Here is an 18,674-nt window from a genome sequence, read left to right as displayed (position 1 = left end):
AGGGCTTAAGTGCCAAATCTCAAAGGGCAAGTAGAAATCAGCCAAAGCGTGGGAGATGATTCCACCCGGAGGGGTGCAGACGTGCCAAGACCCCGGAGACACACACGTTTCCCAAACCGCACGCCCTTCACGGCCACGCCCAGCCCCCAGCAGCCCAAGCTGCCCTCTTTCTGCAGAGCCTTCCCCGCGCCTTCACAGTAAGTCCAGCCAACGTGCACGTGCACTTGATATGTGCAAGGCGCTGTTCTAATCCTGTAGCACGCATCAGTTCCTTCAGTCCTGGCAAACACTGGGTCAGGTAGGTGCTACTGCCAGCCCATTTTACAGGTGCGGACATCGAGGCACGGCTGCAGGAGTAAATGCCTAAAGCGAGACCACTGCTGGGGCGGCGGGGCCGGGACTGCAGTCCAGCCTCCTGAGTCCAAACACAGTGGGCGCCACACTGTTGGCGTTAGGACTCCCCCTCCCCCCTCCCCGTCTCAGAGGGTCTCCAACCAGCCTGGAACTCCCTGAGCTCCAGGGCTGTTCCTTCCTGTTTGCCCCCCCCCCCCCGCCACCCTGTACTTCTATCTCCTCCTCCTCCTCCCCTAAAATGAACTATGACAGTGTCACAGGATCAAAATCACACACGCGCCTTTCTCATGGCTCTCGTCACTCGGCGGGGGTGGGGAGGGCGGTGTCCCATGCCTCTCGCCTCGCCCGTCTCCCCGCAGGATTCACCCAGCACTCCGTCTTCCCAGCACTGCGCCCCGTGCCTGGCAAAGGCAAAGGCAGGCGCTCGGCGAGGGTTCGTGGGTGGATGAATGAACCTGACTTGTGTCAGAGCATCATAATTTACAAAGCACTTTCTCGTCCATTAACTCAAGGGCCATTCCTTGTGAGCCTTCCTGGTCCCCCACGAGGCTCAGCACAAAAGTGTACGGTTATGCGCCGCCTCCTAATAATCAATGGATGAGAAAAAGAGAATGGCCTCCCGATTCCAGCGAGAAGGAGAATCCACTCCCGTAGCCCGCAAGCATCTTGAGGGCAAAGACTGGGTCTTATTGGTCCGTGGAGTTCAGTGCCCGGCACAACGCCCGCTACAACGAGCCCCCTTTTTGGGAATGTGTTGAATAAATCAATTCCCCCCTCTACGGAGGTAACAAGAAGACTCCCCGCTACTGCCCTCTAATAGAATCAGAAGGCAGAGTTGGACTGAATTGTTTCTATTTCTAGCACGCTTTGACTGATGGGAAAAGGTTACTATTCCCGTTTAGCGGATAGCAAAACAGGATCTCAGAGAGCCTGGGTGTCCTGCCCAAATCTCACGCAGTCCCCCCTAACCTTTGTGGGGTTGAGAGATCGTGTCCACGTTGGCAAAGGCTGTGTGGTCCTATGGGCCCCCCCCGAATCAAGGGGCCAGGTCTCCACATTCTTGACTCCCATGCTGGCTGGGGTTGCAGGCATCTCTGTGTTTTTTTTTTTTCCGACTTATTATCTTCAGTTGTGTGGCATCAGGCAAGAAGGCAGGGTCCAAGGCCCACAGCCCCTGTGTCCTGAGAGGTGACCCTCTAATGCCACTTAAGCTGGTTCTTGGATGTCTCCAGTACCCCACTGGCTGTTTGGGGACAGATTGCAAAACCTCCCATTCTTCATAAAGCCGGCCCTGGTGCACTCAGACCACCCACACCCATGCCAATGCGGCCACGAGCATAGTTCACCTCGGTCAACAGGACCCCAGGCTCCCGGCCCTGGGGAGAGAGCAGAGCCCACGCTCAGAAGTGGGTGGGGGTGCATTCTAGGCCGCGTTGGCTCGTCTGGAAGCAGGCCCAACACCTGCAGAGCGCTTTCTGAAAAATCGCCCCTGCTGGACTGCTGTTCCCATGTTTAAGTCAAGGCAAATTCTCCTCGGAGCCCCAATCAGGCCGCCCACCCCGGTTCCTGAGCCGGCCTCCGCGCCCCCCCCTCGCCCCCCCCCCTCTGGTTTTCACTCCTGGGCTTGGGGAGCAGCGCTGAACACCACGCCACCTAGGAGACCCCAGGGCGCCCTCTGGCGGACAGGAGGCGCGGAGTGAGGCCAACACGCCCTCGGGCCAGCCTGGTCGCTAAAGAGCCCTTGGCCAGACCACGTCGCAGCACCCCGCAGGTTTGGAGACCAAGATGGGTCAAAGCGTTGTCGCCTGTCGGTGTTTGGAGGTGGGAGGCGGCACCCTTGTCAGCATGGGCAGAGAAACTGGCAGTGGGCCATGGGCCGAGGCCGCACAGCTGCCACGCATGCCGAGTCCCCTCCACCCTGGGACCCAAGCTTCGCCTCCGGGACATGTCCACAGGTGACCATGGCGCGCCCCCACCCCCTCCAGCTCGCAGATCCGGCCCCAGTTTCGCGGCCGGGCTTTGGGGTGTCCCCATTTCCCTTGCGGCAGGCCGAGGCCTCCTGGGGCTGCGATCGGGACTCGGGCGCGCCGGCTGGGGGCGAGGGGGTGTCCCCGCGAGGTCCGAGAAGGAGGGAAGGGGAGCCGGGAGCCTCTCCCGCTCGGCCTCCTGGAACTGCCCGCGCTCCCGGGGCTGCACCCCCGCCTCTGCCAGAAACTAGCCTTCTTAGAAGGGAGGGGGGAAAGTGTGAATGAGAAGTTGGGGGCGGAGCGCGCGGTGGGGAGGGGCCGCTGCCAGGAACGCGCAGCCGGGGCTGGCGCCGCGCCCGCCGGCCGTCCCGGCCGCTAGCGTCGCGCTTTGTCTCTGCGCGCGTCTCTGCCGGTCCCTGGCGCGGCCGGCGGCCCGCCCTCGGCCCGCGGCCCCTCCCTCGCCCTTCGCTCGCAGCCTTTCATTGCTGCGAGTAGTGACTAAACATTACAAGAAGGCCGGCCACGCAGTTCCAGGAATCGGGGGGGCGGGGCGGGGCGCGTCGGCCGCGTATATACCCGCGAGCGCGGCCTCCGCGGCGGCTCCGAGTCGGACTCTCTGCGCTGCCGTCGCCACCGCCGCGACCCCGGCTCACACGCCTCCCGCCGCAGCTCGCCCTGCGGCCCCTCGCCTCTCCCCAGCCGGGTCGACCCGGGGCTGCACAGAGGGCAGAGCGGGCGCCCCGGCAAAGCCCGAGAGACGCGCGCGCGAGAGCCCCTTTGTGGACTTCACCGCCGCCAACATCTGGGCGCAGCGCGGGCCACCGCTGGCCGTCTCGCCGCCGCCTCGCCTTGGGGACCGTAGGAGGCTCAGCCCCAAGGCCGGAGACTTCAGTTTGGAATCAGGTAGGAAGGAGAGCGCGCGGTGTAGAGGGGGTGGCCCTTGCTAGTCCCGGGAGCTTTCTCGGTTTCCCCCTCCCTTTCCCGGGTCTTTCCCGGCAGGGAGGGGACGAGGTAGGAGATTGAGCGGATGGAAGTCGGAAATCCCAGGTTCCCGGAATACCCGGGCTGGGGCCCTCAGGCTTCTCCTGCCCTCCCCCCACCCGCGTCCCCCGCCCCCCATGCCTCGGATTTCTTTCTCTGTCCCCACCGCCCTGAGCCACCGGACTGAGCGGCGCCCAGAGAGTCCCGGGGGCCCTTCTCTGATCCCCACCCCGGCCATGCTCCTGGAGACCCAACTTCCGCGCCCGAGTTTCCCACTCGGCGCCCTGCCAGTGCGCGCTGGGGAAGGGGCCGCCGGCGGCACCCCCGTCGGTGGGGACGAGGGCTGGACGGGGTCCGCGGGGTGCCAGTGTAAAAACCAGGGCCCAGGCGAGGACCTCCAGGGCAGTGGGTGTCCCCGCCGCTCAGCAGAGGCAGGGGAGCTGGGGCGGGCCGGGCGTGCCGGAGGGTTCCGGGCACTCACGCGGCGTGCACCTCCTTCCCCTACAGCCCCCCGTGATGCGGTAGCGGCCGCTGTGCGGAGGCCGCCGAGCAGCTGCAGCCGCCCCCGCGCAGATCCACGCTGGCTCCGTGCGCCATGGTCACTCACAGCAAGTTTCCCGCCGCCGGGATGAGCCGCCCCCTGGACACCAGCCTGCGCCTTAAGACCTTCAGTTCCAAGAGCGAGTACCAGCTGGTGGTGAACGCAGTGCGCAAGCTGCAGGAGAGCGGCTTCTACTGGAGCGCCGTGACGGGCGGCGAGGCCAACCTGCTGCTCAGCGCCGAGCCCGCCGGCACCTTCCTCATCCGCGACAGCTCGGACCAGCGCCACTTCTTCACGCTCAGCGTCAAGACCCAGTCGGGGACCAAGAACCTGCGCATCCAGTGCGAGGGGGGCAGCTTCTCTTTGCAGAGCGACCCCCGGAGCACGCAGCCCGTGCCCCGCTTCGACTGCGTGCTCAAGCTGGTGCATCACTACATGCCGCCCCCGTGCGCCCCCTCCTGCCCCTCTCCACCGACTGAACCCTCCTCCTCGCCCCCCTCCGAGGTGCCAGAACAGCCGCCGGCCCAGCCGCTCCCCGGGAACCCCCCCAGGAGAGCCTATTACATCTACTCGGGGGGCGAGAAGATCCCTCTGGTATTGAGCAGGCCCCTCTCCTCCAACGTGGCCACCCTCCAGCACCTCTGTCGGAAGACCGTCAACGGCCACCTGGACTCCTATGAGAAAGTCACCCAGCTGCCTGGACCCATTCGGGAGTTCCTGGACCAGTACGATGCTCCCCTTTAAAGAGCGAAGGGCAGGGGTCGAGCGGCGAGGCCTGGGTCTCCCCTCCTCCGCGGCACATGGCAGAAGCACAAGAATCCAGCCAGGAGAGTCCTGCAGCTCTGGGTGAGCCTGGGGATGGACAGGCCCCGCCCTCGGGCCCTGCCCCCTGCCGCCGGGGCCGAGCGGACTTGGAATGTGTTTGAGGGCAGGGGAGTGTCACCTGCGCGCTCCTCCCCCACTCCAGACTCTGCGGAGGAGCCAGGGCGGCGCGCCGGGACCACAGCTGCGACCGCGGTGGGTTGATTCTGCTCTCCGCCCCGCTCCCCCACTCCCGCGCGCTTCCAGGCCCGGGCGCGGCGGGAGTGCTGAACTAGTGTGAGCTGCTGGGGAATCTGCAGACTTTCCAGCGGAACTTGTTTGCTCTTTGATTTGGTTTTAAACATGGCTTTAACCCTGAGCGAGTCTCAGGCCTGGGAAAGGGAGGGGGACGAGAGAGGGCGCCTCAGGGCCCCCCCCCCCCCGGGGGGGGCTGCAGGCTGGCCAAGGAAACAGCCACTGCCAGCGCCCAGCCCAGGTGAGGAGGGTGGCCAGGTGCACCTCCCCTGGTTCTGGGAGAAGGCCAAGGGGCCACCTGCAGGGGACCATCCTGCTCCCTCCCCCTCGGGACCCCCACCGGAAAACACAGGTCCTGTAGAGTCTGTTGGGTGCCCGAGAGCCCAGGACCCTTCCCCCGTTTTAAGGGGGAAGTGGCATTTGGAAAGGGGACAGACAGGCCGGTCACTTCTTCCCTCACTCCTGCTCTACCTCCCAGTACCTGGGGGTCGGGGGCGGGCAGTGGAGGAGCTGAGTCACCTCTGACCCCTGACCCCAGCCAGAGAAGATGGAGGGTCCTCCCGCTGTGCCTCCTTGTGTCTGGCTGGGAGATTTGCCTTAAATGCTCCCTGTCCCGTGGATGGGGACCGGCACATAAGAAGCCACACGCTCGGCCAGTCCAGGCAGAGGCCTAGGGGCTCCCAGCGGGCCGGCAGCTGGCCGCCCACCGTGGCAGGTGGGTGCAGAGAGGGACGATCCGGCTTTCCCGCCGGACACCGGGAGGATGCCAGCCCAGTTGGTACTGGGCTGCCACAGGTGCCTCGGCTCTGGCCAGAGCACAGCCACCGGGTCCCGCGTCCCCGGGCTCTGCACACGGCTCCCTCCTCACCCGGGTGGGGGGCACATGCAGGGAGTCACGGAGGCCCGAGCCCTGGCGCCGCAATAGCACTGACCAGTGAAAACTTACAGGAATGTAGCGGCCATGGAATTACCTGGAATTGTCTTTTTTGGGGGAGGGGGGGCCAGTAAACGAAACACACAAAAGTTTTCTGTGTCAGGTATTGGTCTGGACCGGGCAGCTGTGTGTTGGGGTGTTTTCATTTTCTGTTACTTTGTTTTGTTTTTTAATGATGTTTACAATCTGCCTCAATCGCTCTGTCTTTTATAAAGATTCCACCTCCAGCCCTCTCCCCTCCCCCACTCAGGCCTTCGAGGCTGCTAGGAGATGCTTGAAGAACTCAACGAAATACCAATCCAAGTCAAACTTTGCACATATTTATATTTATATTCAAAAAGAAACATTTCAGTAATTTATAATAAAGAGCACTATTTTTTAATGAAAAGCCTGGCTGCAGCCTCTTTCCCGGGCCCCTTCTCCGCCTTGCTTTCTCTTTCGCCCACCCCCACGCTCCGCTCAGCGCCGCCCCGGGGGGGGGGGGGGGGGGAGACGGGAGGGAGGCGCCACCCTCCGGGGCCCTGCCCCCTTGCTGCCTGGCTTCACGTCACTTACAAGCTCTGGCAGCCACCTAGACTGTGCCGAGAGGGTAATTCCTGCTCGTCTGATTCAGATCTGACCAGAATATGCAAAGCAAGTTCGAAGGAAGCACTTCAAAGGGCTTGCAGGGAGTGAGCTGAGCTGTGGTCAAAGCTTTTAGAGGCTCCGAGCTATTAGAGGCGCTCTCGGCTCCTTGGCGGGGAGGTGTTCCGAGAAAGCCCAGACTACGGGGTCCTGGCGATGACCCGTGACCCCAGCGTAGCTGGGTTCATGGGAGGTGGGGGGAGGGGTAGTCCCCACACACACGCCCCCTGCATGCAGGTGGGGCCCTTTCCAGGCGCACTGCCTCCCCACACCTCCAGCTTTCCACCCAGCCCTAGGAGCAACCCCCCTCCCCGTCTGAGCGGCGATGGGGTACAGACCTCCCACCGAGAGCACCCATGTATTTGTCTGTTTTGCTAGTCACTCCCATCCCCCGGCAAGGGAGACCACCACCCGGACGAACCTTCCCGGCCACCCCCACAGGGCAGGTGTCACCACCCTGCTATTGTCAGACACAGCCGTGCCTCTGTGGGAGCAGGGACGTGGCCTGGTCCCTTCTGATGCCTAGGACAGTGCTCAGTAAATATTTGTCGACGCAGCGGGGACAGCCACTCAGGTTCGGGGAGGTGAAGCACCCTGCCCAAGGACACACCGTTTGGGAATGTGGGGAAGGCAGGACTGGCCCCGGGAGCCTTTATTCCAAAACCCACGGACTCCCTGCCTCCCTAAGCACTAAGTATGCGCCCAGGGTTGCCCTTAGGTGGCTGCCCCCTGAGAAGCCAAGGGGTTGGCACCACCCCACGGCCAGGACTCTGGGGGTGTCAGCGCTAGGGTTCTTCGTCCCCCTCCAACCCCCTGGGCCTGATGGCGGAAGACGGCTGTTTCGGCTGTTTGCTGGAGTCCGGGCCGAGCCCCCTCTCCCAGCCTGCGCGGCCTGAAGCAAAGGCCAGGCCCTGAGAAGCTGCTTCATGAATCAGTGTCCAAATGGCAACCGAGAGAGTAAATAAACAGTTGTTTTTCTGTCTCATTTCCTGACCTTTTGAGGAAAGTAACCGACAGGGACGAGACAGGGCCAGGCCGGGCGGGAGACCGCGGGGAAGACAGCGTGCAGGAACTGCACCAGACAGACCACCCTCCTGCACCTGGGAGCGCGGACCCTGATCAGGTCACCTGCCCAGAGCACCCACCCCCACCCCGTCCTGGCGGGGCCTCCCAGGAGGATGAAAGAGCCTGGAAAGTTCTGGCAGGTTCTCCCCTGACCTAGAGCCTGCCAGTCAGACACCATCGGCCTCCCAAAGCACCAGGAACCCAGAGCAGAGTGCAGCGGGTCTCCATCCTGCTCAGCCAGGGCGGCCAGTGCTCGTGGGACCCTAACAGAAAGGAGTGGCCTTCTCTGGCCCCTGGCTGAATGCAGAGGCTGGAAGGCCCCTAACTCCCTCTCCTTCATGCCTATTCCAGCTTTCTTCCCTTCCCTTCCTCTGTCTCCCTCCACTTTCAGTCCACAGCCTGGGCCAGCCCTCTGGTTTTGCACACAAGGAAACTGAGCCCCAGAGGAGGGCAGCGACTTGCCTCGGCCACCGCAGAGCCACAGCCCCTCCCTCAGAGTGTCTGCGGGGCAGGGCTCCTGCGCGGCTCCCTCCTCCTCCCGCTCTCCTGCCGCAACTCTCTCTGTGCCTCCCAGTTCCTCCAGGTGCCCACACCTCTCCTCCCAAGGACTTAATGGGGGGCCCTCTGGCCTGATGCCAGAGGCAGGGTGCTCCTGGTTCCCACATTTGCTGAAAAGCGTCCTGCAGGGCATGGGGACAATTCCCTGCGGTTTCAGCAGGTACCCATGCCTCAGGGGCGTTAGCAGCAGCATGGCTGGGGTCCCCTGGCCCACGGAAAGTGGGGAGATGGCTACTCCCAGGCCCTGCGCCCTAGCTACTTTTGGCGCTGTAAGAATCCACGCACAAGAGGCCCAATCCCCTCTTCAGTGGGGCTGTTTTGGGGCAGGCCTCCTGATGAATTAGAGCCGGGAATGGGAACTCCTGCTGCGGGGGGAGGGAGGCAGGGAGGCCCCAGACAGGGGAGCTGGAGATGGAAAATATGCCCGCACTAGTCTTAAGCAGTAAGGGTGTTTGGGAGGGGGCGCCGCCGGGGTACCAGGCAGAGAGGCGGGGAGAGACAGCCAGCCACACAGGGAGGCGAAGCGGAGACAGGAGCCTGCAAGGCGGGCGGGGGGTAACTGGCACAGGAGCGGGCCGGGAAGACCAAGGCCGAGGGTGGGAAAGGCCGAGGCCGGGGCGCATCTTCCCGTGCCGCGTCCCTCCACCCCCCCCACCCGCCCCCGTAAGGGCGGCCGCGTCGCTCCAAGGCCGCGCTCCGCCAGGAAGAGTCACTTCCCGGACATCGCGGCAGCCCTGGCGGAGATGGGCGAAGAGTGTCCACGCCGAGCCGGGGCGAGGACACCTCCCGAGCCCGCACCACCGCCGCCGCCGCCCCCGCCAAGACCACTACCGACACCGCCGCGGCCGCCGCCCAGCCGAGCCTGCGCGCGGGAGAGGCCCCGCCCCCGGCCAGGCCCGCCCCCGCCCGCCGCAAAGCGTGGTCACTATGGCGACGGGATTACGGGCGCAGAGCGCTGTTTATTCTCAGCCCAGTGCCAGGAAATTCGGCCGGGAGGCTGCCAGGCGCGCCTCCCTGGGGTGGGGGGCGGGAGCGGGAGCCGAGGGGGTGGGCCGGCGTTCCCGGGCTCCTGGGGGAAGGGAGTCCTTTGTCACTGGGGGGGTCCCTGACCCTTCCTGGCCCTTTCTGCTGCTCAGAAAGCCCGCACTCGTTCCCGGCCGGGAGTGGATCAAGGTCCCTGGTCCTGGGGGAGCCAGGCTTCCCCTGCAGGCCGGCAGAGGCCTCCCGGACCCCCGGACCCAGGGACCCTGTTGTTGCAGCCCCCAGCGCCCTGCCTTGCAGCCCGCCAGCCCCTCGCCCTGCGTGTCCGGGGAGGGAGTGTGGAACAAGACAAGGCCCTGCCCACCCTGCTCTCCTGAGATGGCGTGGGGGCGACAAACGATATAGTGACAGTAAATAGACACAAAAAGGGGGACTGGTGTTTGGGCCAAAAGGTGCACTTTGACTCACATTTCCCGTATGTCGTGCACGGGCAACGTGGTCCCACCCTCAAGTAGGATGACCAGCCCGCCCCGGTTTGTCCAGCCCCGTCCCGGTGTAGACCTGAAAATCAGGACAGGTGAGCACCCTACCCTGGGCACAGCACACATCCATTTCAGAGGTGGAGAAACTGAGGCGTGAAATACAAAGCAGTTCCCCCAGGGCCCGGGCGCGTGCTAGTCAGAGAGAGTGGGAAGTCCTAAGTGAGAACCCAGGGCTTTTTAGGCTGTGAGCCCTTTCCCTGGCCGGACCCCCTCCCAGCGAGGCCCCTGGAGGCACTGGGGCACGTGCAAGGCCCCGGGGGAGTGGGTGAAATTACTGAGGCCCGGCTCCCCACCCCAGCTCTTCTGAATCAGAAGCCCGGGGACAGTCCGGGAATATCAACACTCAACAGCTCGGGAGGTGACTCCGAGACCACTGCTGCCTTCGGGGAAGACCAGCCTGCGTCCTCCTCTCTTCCTCCTCGAACCTTGACTAAGCTGAGCTGGGAAGTCAGCAGGGAGGGAAGGCCCGAGGTCACCTCCGGGCTGCGGCAAGCACCGACAAGTGCAGCCCTTCCCTGTCCCGAGGAGGAGGACGGGGCCTGGGGGGAGCAGGGCCCCTCCCCACCCCAGAGCTGAGCCCTCCCAGCTGTGCGGTGCTGGGCCCGGGCCAGGCATTTGTGAAATCCTCCCTGCGCCTGACGCGCTTGTCATGCGGCCTCCTGTGGAAGCCGGAGGGGGGCGGGGGCGGGGGGCTGTTCCCAGAAGCAGGGAGAACTCTGGACTTCCCACTCCTGAGCGCCGGGATTGCAGCACGGCCTTAAGCAACAGGGGTGGCCTGGGAAGCTATGTGGCAGGGAGAATCGCAGCACCCCCACCACCACCAGCTCCTGGAAAGAAGCCAGAGCCGTGAATGCTCAAACTTCACGCAGTCCTCACGGACGCCGTCACTGACGTTACCCACAGTGGCCCGCAGACCCAGCTCTAGAAAGAGGCTGGGCGCCTAGACTTCAAAAATAAATACGCACGTACGTATGTACACAAACAAGGTTATATTCACAAGCAAACCGCGGCCCCCCCCCCACAAACCCAGGATGCAAGTTCGTTATTTACATTACACAAGAAAATGTATTTCCTCTCTTTCCCCTCCCTTCCCCCAAATCGCAAATCTCCTTTTCAAACAGAAAACGTTACTTAGGAGGATCTATCATGTACAGGACACGGGAGGGAAGGCATCAGCCACGAGGACCCGGTCCTCGGGCGTGGGGGAGGCACCATATCGCACAACCACAGGGGGCGCCATTTAGAGTGTCATCTTCAGCGTGCATCGGCAGCAGCGGCCGCCCGCCTGAGCAGCGGCGCCCCGGGGTGATGCCCGTGCAAGTGGGAACCCTGCGCTGGACGCCGATGGGCGCTGCCGGTCCCTGGGCCCCGGGAGGCTTCCAGTCTGAAAGGGAAACCAGACAAGAAAACCAAGAAGTATCCTAAAAAGGAATGGGTATAAAAATAAAGCGGTAGACAGGGTACAGCGGGGGGGGGGGGGGGGGGAGGAAATGACCCACGGTGGCTTCCCAGAAGAGGTGACTCTGTCCAGCTGAGGCCCAACGGCAGGTGTCCTCTTGGCAGGCACGGGACAGCGGGGCACTCGAATGACCAGAAATGGGGAAATGGGCTGGAAAAGAGAAAACACTTTGGGGAACTTCAAGAAGTTTAGTCTGTCCCCATCGGGCACATCCATGCCAGGCTCATCTTCTAAAAATACTGCTCTCGTCGCGTCACACGGGAAGCTCAGCTTGTCCCGACGAGATCCACGCCGGCCCCCGGGGGCACTTTCACCGAGCCGGTTTCCCTACGCCTCGAGGTCTCACCCCGGTGCCGCGCTGGTCCTTCTCAAGTCCCGACCCGCTGCGCCCCATCCCGGGAGACGCACTCCCTCCCCCCAGGTGGCCTCCTCCCCCGCCCATCACCCGCCTCACTCCTGTGCTCACCCTCGAGTGAGCGGTGAGCCTGGCCAGCTCGAGATTACCCTGCCTGCCCCGCCAGCCCTTTCCCCTCCTTTCCCTTTGCCGCCTCCTCCCTGAAGCCCTCCTGGACTTCCACAGTCCTGGAACCCTCTGTTCGCCCAGAAGGCATTCATATTCCCTACCACTCGGTCACTGGGGTTCCTGCCCCTGGTTTCTTCCAGACTGGCCTGGAAACTCTGAAGGGAGAGACCCGCTCGTATTAATTCCCTCAATAATTACCCACTGGCTGCTGACTCGGCACCGGGCACCGGACCTTCCCCTTGGGTTTGTTTTTCTCGGAATGCAGCAGAATGGGGGGTGCTCCGCCGAGGCCCCACCCACCCACCTGACCTGTGGCTGTACCGAAGAAGAAATGTCTTTAAGTAATGGAGTCGCCGAAGCCATTAAAATGTGATTTAAATCATTTACAACTTTCTGCTTTGGGAAGCAAGCAGGCATCTTTTATTTTCGGCACCTTATGTTTGCATAAATAGCGCTTCTGTTTTTCTTCCGACCGCGTCCTAATTCGTTATGTCATCACCTCCTCCCTTCGTGCCTCGGACGAGAGCGAAGCAGATAAAGCGAATGGCGCTGCACTCCCCAGGGGGGCGGACCGAGGCGAGGCGGCACGGGCCCGGCCGCGGGCGACGCGGACCGAGCGCGGTAGGAGCCGCGCCGGAACACCGCTCCTCCGCAGACTCCACACCCAGTGCCGTGCCCACTGCTGCCGGTGCCCCTGGGTGCGGCCCCGCCCTCCGGGACCTCCACTCCGCGGCTCCTGTGAGGGCCCCCCCAGGGGCGGCGGCGTCCACACCTGCCTCTCATCAGGATCCAGCTCAGCCCGGGGGTCAGTGTCGGGGCTGGTCCTCCGTCCATGCAGAACAGCTCACTGGGGCCGTCTCGCCCGCCGGCGGCGGGAGCCTCGGCTGTTCCGGGCTGGCGGCGCCGCTGGGCGTAGAGTCCCGGGGGTATTCCGGTGACACCTCTGGCCAGCCCAGTGTGCGCGGGAATTGCTGCCTGACGCCTTGGAGAATCCCGGCCTTGCTCTAAACTAGCCTTTCTGGGAGCCCAGGGATGGGTGAAATGACCTCTCTGTGACTTTCTATGAGAGAATTCTAGAAAAGGACGCTGGAGGGGGAGGAGCCGGCTGGCTCCCTCCAGCTGTTCAGGGTCCCTGGGCGTCTGGTAAAAGTGGCCGGAGGGCCGGGCAGGAGGGCCACCCAGAAGACGCTCAGAGCCCAGCAGGCGCTGCCTGTCACAGGTGGGGGTGGTCATTGATGTGGAACGCTGCTCCTCGCCTTGGGGCTCCCCCATCGGGCTCCTCGGGGCATCGCTTTGGGGTTTGGCTGAGCGCTCAGCGAGGGCCCTGAGGGGGCTCTGGCATGGCCCTGGGGCGAAGGGGAGGAGCCCAGGAGAACAGTCAGGCGCCCCCGCCAGCACACGGCCAGGTCCGTCCAGTCTAAGAGAAGGTCAGCCGAGGGCCCAGCGGTGGCAGGAGACCTCGTGCCCACAGCAGCATGAGGCCGAGCTGGCCAGCCTGGCTGCGACAGGTGGGACTCTTCCGCTGAGCACAGCGTGCAAGGCCTCAGGGCCACCGGGCTGGGCTCTGCACCTGGTAGGGAAGATTCCTGGAGAGGAGGGGCCAGTGAAAAGGGCCAACGCCCCGTGGGGGTGCTGGCCCCGACAGAAAGATGGGGACACGGCCAGAGACGCCGGAGACGCCCTGGATGTGTGTGGGGCAGGCACGCTGCTTCACACACCTGCTGTCCGCACGTGCTGAGCTCCTTCCGGAAATGCGACAGATGGTCCCATCCCCGGGGTGCACCTGGTCGATGACCTCTCGGAGAGGGGTGGGTGACAGTGAGTCATCCCAGTCTAGGGGGCAGCACAGCTGCGGGGGGTGGGGGGTGGGACAGCTGACCAGGACGCCAGGTGGAGGTGACGGCAGGGGTCCGGGTTGTCACCCACCCCGGGGAGGAAAAAGCAGGCCTGGACCAGGGTCCAAGGTGCTCTGGGCCCCGGAAGCAGGATTCAAGCAACTGCAGGAGCCTGCCCGGGGGGCAGGCCGAACTCTGCCCGCTGGCCTCGGGGCCCTCCTCGCTGGTCTCTGCGGGGTGAGTTCTCCGGGAAACAGACAAGAGCGGCTTGACAGTGCTCTTGGCCTTGGTCTCCTCCCGGCCTGTGGAGTAAGGCTAAGCCAGGGGGGCTACCCTGCCACCCTCCCCAGCGGAAGGGCGGCCTCAGCAGTGCGTCTCATTTACGTCAGGCCTCCACCTCTCGTTCCAGTGGGCGGGACGGTGACACAGGGACACGATGGGACTTGCCCAGGGCCCCACCGCTAACCAGGACCAGGTCACGCAGCCCAAGCCAGGCAGTCAGGCTCTGGCGCCCTCGCCCGTGGCCGGCGTCTGCTGACCCCACGGAGGAGCCCCGGGCTGGTGGAGGGCCGGAGAGGCCGGGTAGAGTCCCAGGTCCGTGCTGCTGCTGGATGACCTTGGCCGGGCACCGAGCGGCCTTGCCCCGACCTCTACCTCACCCTCGGGGAGCTCGACCCAACCGGCTTCCTGGGCCACCGTGAGGTCAAGAGAAGACCCTGTCCAAGCTCATGGTTACTGGAAAGGCTTTCCTGGGACCGGCAAGACCGGAACACCGCCCCTCCGCCTGCCGCCCCGCCCCGCCCCGAGCACCCCCGCGAGGAGGACAGCGAGCGGCCACCAGCGAGGCTCGGCCGCGAGGGCCGCGGCTTCCTGTCCCAGGCGAGAGGAAGACGCTGAGGAAGGGTTCCTTCCTGTCTCCTCCTTGGACTTGTCCAAGCCTCGGCTGTGTGTGCCTGCTGCCGAATTTCCTTCTTGTTTTCCTCCGCTGCCCTCTGTTTGACACTGGGGGGGGGGGGTGACACATGAGTGTCCTCGGCGGCCATAACACAGCACCACATGGGGTGGTTGGAGGCAACAGACGTGGGTTCCCGTGTGCTTCTGCAGGCCAGAAGCGCGGAATCGAGGCGTCAGAGGGGCCCTGCTCCCTCAGAAGTCTTTGGTGTCGAGGGCAGGGCTGGGCGGGGCGGGGGGAGGGGTCCTTTCTGTCCTTATCCCAGTTTTTCGTGGCTGCTGGCAATCCCTGGCTTTTAGACACGTCGCTCTGGTCTCTGCCCCCGCCTCGCGCGGCTGTCTCCCCTGTGTGTCCGCGTCCCGGTCTCCCTGTTCTTGTAAAGACACCCGTCGTTGGAGTAGGGCCCAGACCAGTGACCTCATCCTAAGCGATCACATCTGCAGAGACCTGGTTTCCAAATGAGGTCCCGCTCGCAGGTTCCACACAGACGCGAGTCCGGGGCGAACTATTCAACCCAGGACCGCCGGGCAGTCCTGCAGGGGACCTCGGCTTTAAGGAAGGCCAGTTTCCTCCCTTGCATCTTCCAGGAAGAGCCTGAGAACGGTGTGCTTCTCGGCTCTCGGACGGAGGGGCGAGTGGAGAGCCCCTGTTATGTTCTGTTCAAGTCGCCCTGAGCAAAGGACGGAGCCCCTCGGACAGCCCAGCGGAGCGCAGGGCTGGGGCAGTGCCTCCTGGGAGCAAGCGTGGGTCTGCAGCGTGCCCGGCACGACCCCGCCCTCCTCAGACGGGGCCTCCTTGAGTGGCAAAGGATGCTTCCTGCAAGGCTCCAGGGGAGAGCCGCCGTCTCGCCACCTCGGATGACCTCTCACAGAAAGGGTGTCTGCGGGGAAGCTTATTCTGGGCGTCCACGGGCAGGAGAGGGAGAGGGAGGTGGAGCCGTGGGGCCGGGCGTGGGGAATCTGGCCGGTGCCACAGCTCTTGGCAAAGCCACCCGGGGAACAGTCCAGGGGATGCCCCAGGCCGGCGCGCAGCAGCCTGCGTTCCTCAGAGGTACCTGCGGGATCCAGGTGGGGAGAGCTGGGGTAGAGAGTGGTAGCTTTTATCGCTGCGTCCTCCCCACCTCGGACAGGAGGCAGGAGGGAGAGAGCCCCCAGCCGGTCCTGGAAGGCCGAAGGGAAAGTTCTCAGGTGCCCCTGCCCACTCTGCCCTCACCTGCAGCCCCTCACCTGCCCTTCCCCCCGGGCCCCGAGAGGCTCTCTGGGTACCCAGGTCTGACTCTGGGGCCCAGGAGAAGAGCGGGAGGATGCCGAAAAGGCACGGGTTGCACTCGTACCTGAACCACAGGAAGGGGACCGCCCTGCCCCGGCCTACCCGCAGCTGCACTTCCAGGGACAGGAAGTCAGCTGAGTACCGAGCAAGCAGCTGCCTGGGGGCAGGGCTCGGGCACCTGGGTGGTCAGCTGGGCTGTCCGAGGCTCGGGCCACACTCAGGAGGCCAGGGGGAGGGGGGGCCTGGAAGTCTGGGCTCTCGGCCGAGCTCATTCACCCCCTCGCAGCCAGGGGGCCCTGCCAGGCCTCTGCGCCCAGTCCCCACCTGTGCAATGGGGCCATGAGGGCCCCACTTCCTAGAGTTGTTGTGATAGTTCAGTGAGCGAACACCCACATTGCCTCGCACATTGCGAGTGCTGGGTCAGCCCTGGCTGCTTCGACGCCCCTGGGAAGGGGCCGGGCCCCTGGGCTGGACTCGATGTCCTGCAAGCAATCTGGCGTCAGAGTCGCGGCCTGGCCGGCTGAGGGGCAAGAGAGACAGCTGAGGTCTTAGCAGCCCCCAGGCAGCCCCGCCCGGCCTGCTGGCCCGCCCTGGGGAGGCAGGGAGCCCTGCCCCACTTCTCACGGCACCGCGGCCCCTCTCCGGCCGGCCTGCCCGACCGCAGGACGCTCCGGCTGTGGGCCAGGCGGTTACAGTAAGCTAGGCCCGCCCTTCCTCACATGGGGTGCCGCCGTTCCCGGCCTGGTCTGTGCCCCGTGCCCACGGAGAAGAAGGGGGGCATCAGAGCCCCTTCCCAGCCCCGTGCCCTGGCAGGCTCTCACCCCACCCCCAGGGACATGCTGGTCTTCCCGGCCATTTCCAGGGGCCACCTCATCCTGGCAACCCCCGGCCAAGGGCAGCAGCTGCAGCGGCAGCTAACGCTCGGGAGAGGCTGACTCACCCCAGCCAGGCTGGGCCTCCATTAGTGTTCTTGGACCCAGGCCCGGGATTCCTGCAGGTTCTGACCACGCTCCCCTGTGAGGCGGGTTCCGAGGTAACCCTCGGGGTGGGGGGAGCGCTGGCAAGAGTGCCATGCGGGGCAGCTGCAGACCCAAGGCACAGGGCAGTGACGAGGGGAGGCCTAGCTGACCCCCAGGAGTAACTGGGGCGGGGGCAGGGAAGAGGACCCCGTTTACAGAGCACTGGCCACCTCACGTAATTATTCTGTTTTAATCATCACCAGCGCTGCACAGCAGATGCCACTAGCGACTGGTTAACAGATGGGGAGACTGAGGCTGGGAGAGGGTAAGGGGGCCGGCCTGCGGGGAGATGGCAGGCGAGGATCAGGGGCTACAGCTGCAGCTGGTAAGGTCAGGTCCCCTGGAAACTCGCTCAGCTTCAGTGTGCACAGGGCTGCCTGCCTGCAGCTGAGACCCTCTGAGGGGCGGGACCCAGGGCCTCCCAGACCCACTCGGTCCTGGTCTGCCTCTGAGGGTGACACTGCTTTTCCACCGGCCCAGCGGGGTGCCCGTGTGGGGCGGGGGTTCCTGGAGGCGGTGCAGGGCCAGGAACCGCTGACCAGGCGCGCTCCAGTCCCCAGGCCTACCCGTGCCCATGGCAACCGCTCCGCTCCTGGCGACGTGACGGGGACACGCACACACACCCGCCCCAGCGCGCCGCCAGCTGCGAATTCCTCAGTCCTTCCATCAGCCGGGCCGGCCCCCGGCGGGCTTCCTCGCAGGCAGTGAGGTCAGCGTCCCGCCCGCCGCCTCGGGCTGGCCTGGCGCCCGCCCGGGATCCCGGTCCCCGGCCCCGCCGTCCTCCTGCGCGGGGTCCCAGAGCCCGGATCCCCCGCCCCCGCGCCCCGCCCCCTCCCCTCCCCTCCCCTCCCCAGCCCCTGCCCCTGCCCCCTCCCGGCCCGGCTCCGGGAGCTCTGCCTGAGCCCCGCCCTGTACTGGATCCCCGATCCCGGCCCGCGCGACCCGATGCCTGACGCGCGCCCGGGTGCCCGCTCCCTCGTCCGTCTCCGAGCTGGTGCGGCCCCTCGCGCCCGCCGCCCGCCGGCCTCTGGGCCCAGCCCTATTTCGGGCGCTGGCGCTGCGGGCCGGGGCAGCCCTGCCCGGAAGGGAGGCTATTCTGGGCCGGGCCGGCGCTAGCAGCTGCGGCCTCGGGCTTCCCGGCAGGGTGCGCGGACGGGACAGAGGGCACGCTAGGGCAGGGCTCCTCCCCGCCTCCCCTCCCACCCCACCTTCCTCCCAGGCCGCTCCCCGCTCCCACCCCATTTTGGCCAGACCCAGGTCCTTCCCTAGGCCTGGAACATTCTCTGGTGCCAAGGTACTGACAGCGTCCGGAGCCCGCGGCCGCGGCGCTCCCTCCTCCAGCGGCCCTCGCAGGTGCTGACGCTCGGGCCTCTCCCCTCTCCGCCTTCACCTCTGTGGGAAGTGGTCTTCCCAGCACCCTGGGCCTGTCTGGGCCCGGCCTTGGTGCGCGTGGGGTCCACCTGCCTCCCCTTCCGGAGGGCAGCCCCTCCGCCGTGTGCCCCGGGGGTTCAGCATAGAGTCTGCACGGCCCAGCATGGGGTGGGTGCCCCCCAAAATGCTCCTTAAATAAAAGTTGTTCAACTGCCATTCAGGACACCAAACTCCAGCCTCTTGTTCTCCCCTCTGCCCCCACATCCTGTCCTGCAAACCTCTCTGATGGTCATAGGGTCCAACTGCCCCTGCGTCCCTTCCCCCACCAGAGGGAGTGACCACTTCCATGGTGGCCTCAGCCTGAGGACGAGTCTTGGGTAGCTGTCTATTAGGGGACCCTGGTCCCCTTGGGTTTACTCTGTGACCTTAGGACCAACTGCTGGACTCCTCAGGGCCACCGTTGGGAACCAGAATAAGAGCATTTGGAGTCTGCCCCACATCCACCTATAGAAGGAGACAGAACAGGCAACCTGCCCTGGCTGGCGTAGCTCAGTGGATTGAGCGCCGGCTGCGAACCAGGCATCGCAGGTTCGATTCCCAGTCAGGGCACATGCCTGGGTTGCAGGCCATGACCCCCAGCAAC

The 18,674-nt window shown here is 64.9% G+C and overlaps 1 protein-coding gene across 1 annotated transcript; it reads left to right on the top strand.

Moving 5' to 3' along the window:
- The first annotated feature begins 2,864 nt into the window (after window positions 1–2,864).
- SOCS3 (suppressor of cytokine signaling 3) lies at window positions 2,865–6,236 on the top strand. The gene is made up of 2 exons (XM_028520477.2): window positions 2,865–3,224; window positions 3,810–6,236. The coding sequence occupies exon 2, from the start codon at window positions 3,898–3,900 to the stop codon at window positions 4,585–4,587; it is 690 nt and encodes a 229-aa protein (XP_028376278.1). The 5' UTR covers window positions 2,865–3,224; window positions 3,810–3,897; the 3' UTR covers window positions 4,588–6,236.
- Window positions 6,237–18,674: the final 12,438 nt, after the last annotated feature.

This window comes from Phyllostomus discolor, chromosome 8, assembly GCF_004126475.2.
Source record: "Phyllostomus discolor isolate MPI-MPIP mPhyDis1 chromosome 8, mPhyDis1.pri.v3, whole genome shotgun sequence".
NCBI lineage: Eukaryota > Metazoa > Chordata > Mammalia > Chiroptera > Phyllostomidae > Phyllostomus > Phyllostomus discolor.
This window is presented reverse-complemented; position numbering and strand designations above follow the sequence as displayed.